Raw genomic sequence first — 6,000 nt, 5'->3', positions numbered from 1 at the left:
GAGCTGTGTATTTTTAAAGAGACAGATTTAATATACAATCGAGGGATACCCTCAGGCATTCTGTTGAGGTTTCCTGCATAAATGCTGCTGCATTGGTCATACAGGAAACTGACTCACAGTCGATCTCAAATATGATCTTGTCAAAATACTGCAACTCAAGTTTTTTAATATAGTATTTCTTGAACTGAATGTATATATTTACACGAACAGGACAGAGACTAACTGCAGCCTTAGGCGTCTCTCATGTATTTTAAAAAAATTATGTAAAATGCCCTTCAGTCAAGTCCATTCATATGTAAAAAAATGAACAAAATGGGTTATTCTAATCAAACGTCTGCAGTATGCATCATAAACTTAAAAAGAGACAGAAAGCACCAGAGAGCTGTAATTTCTCTTTGTAACCCATGCTTATAAAATAGAAAGATCAGATGAAATTTCAAGGAAGATAATTAAAGAGTGATGTGCAAGTCATAATTGGCTAATGCAAGAGATGGGAGACTGCGAATTGTTACATTGTCTTCCACGGTGCAGAGTTGTGATATTACTTTAAATTATTAAAATAGTTTTCGACATCTTTCAGAATACCGGCTCTTTGGCATGGGCTTTTATTACTTATTGTAATTGGAGGATCTGCCATTTTCTTTCGTTTATCTCTGTGTGTATAGAAACGAGCTAGGTCTTGCCTTTTATTACTTCCCCATGTTCTGAATCAAAAATGTGGTTTAGATAATGTTAAGTGTCCTAATTCTTACTGCAGTGGACGCAGACGTTTTGAAAAGGCATAAAAATACACACAGAGGGTCTTTCCACCTCAAGTCACTGAATATGAGGCATTTGTGCTCTGCCGGGTGTATTAACTTCAGCCATGTGAATATAATTTTCATTAAAGTAATCCTGTTTCAACTAGATGCTGTGACTAGAGGTGAAACGTTGCGAAAGCGTTAAAAATAGCTTACTAGTAATTTCAACATCCTGTAATTTTATCACAGATCAAGTTTCAACTGTCATACTATACAGACCTTATTCCCCATATAGTACATGTTTACTTTTTTAGCATGCCAGACCCACTTTGGAAAGATTGGTGCCAATATACTAAAATCGGAGGGGGGGGTGGGTGTAACACTGAAAGGAGTGGGAGGAGGGCGGGGAAGGGGATGGGGGAGCGTGGGGGAAGCGAGTACACCATTTTACATCCACACTGCGAAAATGCAGTCTAGCCTGGCGGAGGACCGGCAGCTGGGTCGGAGCGAGCGAGGGCTTTGCAGTCTCTGCCTGTTCCTTGTTCTGTCGCTCTTAAGTTTCTCTGTGTTTGCATAATAGCCATGCATGCAAACCTCGCAATGCTCCAGGGCTCCAGAACAATAAATATACACATTTAAAGCCTTTATTGTCTTACGGTTCATGCCCCCGGTTTTCAACAGCTTAATTTCTGGTTGTATGTAACTAGTTTGCAAATGGATTTTTTTCAGTTTCAAACTATTATTGAGGAAGCTCCTCTCCCTTTTCGGCGGGGGGAGGGGTTGGGGGTGGGGGAGTAGCCGGTATATTATTCCTGTAGCGCTGGGTTATATAAACACATTATCATTTGAGAGCGCCCTTGGCGTCCATCAGCATTGTAAACACGTACTAGTGTATATACTTCAAAATTAAAGAATGCACACGCAGAACCGGGAGCCTGAATTCATATTCCGAGCAGACTCGCTGCTCGCATTTATTGATTTATCATGCATCGTTTATTGTTCCAGTCCCTAAATGCAGTCGCTGTCCGTTCAATATTGTTTGCAAAATCTTGAGATGTGTGTGCGCTGCTCACTTGTCTTTCTGTTTTTTTTTTTTTGCTGAGTATTTTTTTTGCGAAGCGAACAAATGCATTAATATTTATATGTTTATATAATCGATAACCCACTTTTCCCTTCGATGTAAATAGGCATCAAAAGATAATTTAACAGATTAGTTCTCGAAAACATGGCAGTGAGGAAGCGTAATTTAACTATCAAACAAATCTACATGTCTAATAACAGCAAATCTGCTAAGGAGCATTAGAAAGAGGAGCAGCGCCCCGGAATCTCTGCAGGAAATGTTCTTTATATTAGACATATACAAGCAGGTCCTGTCAGATGCACAGCGGAGCTCGCTAGCTCTCGTCTCCTCCAAAAATCTCATCAAATGAAACCGCTAGACAAGGGAGATTGGGAAGAGGTAGATCTCATCTTCACACACTTTTAGGGCAGAATTTATTTTTACAGACCTTCCTATGTAATTTTTGCCTTGATCCATCCTCTTCCCGCCGAGATCGGACGGAGCCTTTCTGCCGATTATGAATTTGATCAACCCACGGTTGGAAGGAAACCTACACATTTTTGACAGGAGCTGAAAATTGAGTCGTCAGAGAAATATTAGGTCACATTTTCAATCATTTTGGTGCCGAAGGGGAGGCGAGAGCTTAGTTTTATATTGAGACATTACGCCGGCTGAAGGCAGAGAATGTTTTTCCCTGCCAGGACCTGATGCAATCCATTCAAGCCAACAAGTTTGGAGAGAATGTTGAGTTCAATCAATTCAGAACGTCGAGATGGAGCCCAACTCACTCCAGGTATTTCGCTCTCCTCCGCTCCTCCGATCCCGGCACCCCCCGGCACCCCCCAGCCCCCCGGCTCACCCACACCTCTGCACCCACCCACACCCCCCACAAACTTTTCACCAAACTTTTACCCTCTGCATCCCCCCAAATCATTTTTATTGTTTAAAAAAATCCCTGCAGTGATCATACATACATAATGTAATTCTACCGCCTCAGATGGAGAGGTAGGGAGAGGTGGGGGGCCCGGAGTCTTTTTTTTTTTTTTTTTAAGGGAGGCAGAAAATTTGTGTGGGCTCTATTATTTTTTCCACCCAGCTTTATATCTGTTGGCTCTTCTGTATTAAGAGTGTGGATGTCTGTGTGTAAATGTGTCTGGGAATAGACGTTTGTGCTCTGATGGCTACATTATTTATTTGGTGCTTTTTTTCCCCTGCAGTGGGTCGGCTCACCGTGTGGCTTGCACGGACCTTACATTTTCTACAAGGCTTTTCAATTCCACCTTGAAGGCAAACCAAGAATTTTGTCCCTTGGCGACTTTTTCTTTGTAAGATGTACGCCAAAGGATCCGATTTGCATAGCGGAGCTCCAGCTGTTGTGGGAAGAGAGGACCAGCCGGCAACTTTTATCCAGCTCTAAACTTTATTTCCTCCCAGAAGACACTCCCCAGGGCAGAAATAGCGACCATGGCGAGGTGGTAAACTTATATCTCCCTCTCTTCTTTCTTTATTATTTTTTCCCGTAGTAATGCTTATTACAGGGCAAGCTTGAAAATACTGTATTCACTTCTGCAGGCGAACAGGATCGACTTCTTTTTTAAAGGGGTAGCGCCACTAGCTGGGGCTCGAGTATTTTGCCATTGTCAGAGTTTGGCTGTCAGCTTTACAAAGAAGATCCAACTGCTGATTTTAGTCAAGATCAAATAACTTGTTCGAGAAGGGTTTTGTTCAAGGATGTGTGTGTGTGTGTGTGTGTGTGTGTGTGTGTGTGTGTGTGTGTGATCCTGCTATTGCCGCTTGAACATCACATGCTTTTTATATTTTTTGCCTTTTGAAAATTTACCTTCGCGTCTGGCTCGGTAGGGGATGGGTGGATTTCTTTCGGTGGGTTTCGATATTGTTCCCGTTTTTCTTTTTTTTTTTTTTAAAGTAAGTATTTGATATGTTTAAGAGGGCGGAAATTACGAAATGGAGGCAGAGTGAGATCAAAAGCTATTGAGTTGGCAAAGACGTGTTGAATAAAGTGATAAATGACAGGTACTGGAATAATACATTCAAATAACTTGCAGATCTGCCCGGGCGGATTTCAAAGCGGTCGTGTAACCGGCACAAACACGTTAAGCATTAACAACTATCTCTCGTCCCCACCCCCTCCCCCCGGACAAGCCATTTGATGTTCTAGTTTTCAATTACTCCACGCAAAGTGGACGCCTTCCAGCGCGATCTTTGGGGATGTGTGGGACGCGGACGGGGGAGGGAAGGGCAGAGGGGTGTGTGCTCACCCCCTGGCCCTGCGGGTCCGGAGTCCTCCGTGCCCAGACGGCGCTCCTGGGGAGGGTGGAGAGGGACAGAGCCTCCCCGGCACGTTTCTGGGCGGCCGCGGGGGCGCTCGCCGGCGCTCCCGGCAGGACGCCCGAGGTGAGCCCGCTGTCACCGGTCGCCGGGGCGGCCGCCCCTATTCGGCTCTGTCATTTCATGTGTGGCCGCATTTCTGCGGGCTCCCCTCGTCAGCTGACCGACCTCAGCACCCTGGTACCTACCGGGGGAACTGTTTTGGGGAGGCTGTGCCTGCGGCGCGGCGGGGCGGGAGGGCGCGCGGCCGCCTGTCAAGGCTTTGTGTTGCCCAAGCGGGAGCAGGGCAATCAAACTCAGACTTCTGAGGGCAGCTAGCTCTGTGCCAGGCTTTCGAGCTGTCGAGGTAGGTGTAAGGACCTTTTTGTTAAGTGAATGGTTCCCCGTTTAACTCATCCCGGAGCTCGAAGCTGCCTGCCAGTCCTTCCAGAATTCCTTGGTCTGGTGGAGTTGATTGTACTTTTGGCACCTCCAGTTCGCTCCTTCTCGCCGAGATCGAGTTACCCGTCAGTGGTCTATGCCGGTTAATTACCGGAGTTCGTCAAAACCTTCGCCCTCGTTTCAGCCTCTTCGGAAATAAGCCCCTCCCTCCTCTCCGAACACCTCTCCCAACCCACACGCCCTCCCCTCCGCCCTCCCGGCCAGCTATGGGTTTTAAACGTTCACCTTTCCCGACGTCTGCCGGCAATTTTACAAAGGTGTTGTTTGGAAATGCTGTGAAAAATCCTGCAGCCTACCAACAGGTTGAGCTCTTTGCACCGCCCAAGGTTTGGCTCGGCCCCTTCCCCCGACCCAACTTTCCTGCGCAGCTGTCTGCCTTCCCCTCCCCCTCCTGATTTCTTATTATTTGCTTTTCAAATTTATTACTTCAACATGGCCTGTGATCTGGAAAAGGGAAGGATTAAATATCCAGAAAAGAGCTGGTGCCTAATAGACTTCTGACTGAACCCAGAAGGAAATTATTCAGTGTTTTATGGGATATTTTGTGGCCACGCTCTTTTTTTTTTTTTTTCAATTGAAAGCGGAATATTTTTTAAAGACCCCGAATTGACCCCACTTGGTCCAGTTTTAATTTCTGTTGTGTAATTAAATAGTAAATTCTGATTTAAGAATAAAAGAAATATTAGCCGAAGGTTGCATCTGGTAGTACTAATGATAGTGAATAGATATATTTTTAAATACACGATTTTTTAAAAGACATTATTCATTATGGGGAAATGTAAGCGAACCATTTTAATGATCTTTGCGTTTCGTCGCTGCTATATGAGCCATACCTGAGAAAATTAATCTTGCCATTTAAAAGTAAACTCTAGGGGGTTTGGAGAGGGAGATGGCTCTATTTATATTCCTCAGCTGCATATACATCGTCTAATATTATGCATGATTTGTTTTTTAATGCTAACACGGCTGGTAATTAGCTGTATGATTATAGTTGTATATTTCATTAGGACTTTGGATGATGTCCTTGTGAATTATTCAGCCATATTAAAACAATTTTCAATTGAGATAATGACACGCCTCAAAATTATGCAAATACAGGCTACATTGTGCAAAATAATTATGACAAATGTAAAGCAGGTAGAAAGTTTCCCAGTGCGGATCGGTTTTCCACCCTGGTGATGTCATTTCCCCCCTGGCCTAAGATAGTCGGTCATTCATTAGCAGAATAGCAGCAGCAGGCTCCTCTGGAGGAGAGCCTGCAGATACCAGCATTTACTGCTGGCACCTAGAGGGGGCAACAGGGCCCTCTCATTAAGACATTTGCTTTGTTTTCTCTTACTCTGTTAACTTGTTTATGTACAGCGAAATGATTTTATTATTGATTTTAAATAGTTTTGAATGATGCATTTG

The 6,000-nt window shown here is 44.3% G+C and overlaps 1 protein-coding gene across 3 annotated transcripts in view; it reads left to right on the top strand.

Moving 5' to 3' along the window:
• Positions 1–2,447: 2,447 nt before the first annotated feature.
• ARID5B (AT-rich interaction domain 5B) overlaps positions 2,448–6,000 on the top strand; it is a 188,552-nt gene continuing 184,999 nt past the window's right edge. The window contains exons 1-2 of one of the 3 annotated variants that reach the window (XM_067710847.1): positions 2,448–2,593; positions 3,018–3,272. In XM_067710847.1, coding sequence (XP_067566948.1) covers positions 2,573–2,593; positions 3,018–3,272 — 276 coding nt within the window. In that variant the 5' untranslated portion in view covers positions 2,448–2,572. Of the gene's footprint in view, positions 2,594–3,017; positions 3,273–4,014; positions 4,216–4,528; positions 4,917–6,000 lie in introns of those variants that run through there. The other 2 variants (XM_067710848.1, XM_067710849.1) reach the window with 2 other exon arrangements.

This window comes from Pseudorca crassidens, chromosome 16, assembly GCF_039906515.1.
Source record: "Pseudorca crassidens isolate mPseCra1 chromosome 16, mPseCra1.hap1, whole genome shotgun sequence".
Classification (NCBI taxonomy): domain Eukaryota; kingdom Metazoa; phylum Chordata; class Mammalia; order Artiodactyla; family Delphinidae; genus Pseudorca; species Pseudorca crassidens.
The sequence above is the reverse complement of the archived record's forward strand: the minus strand, read 5'-3'. Positions and strand labels throughout refer to the sequence as shown.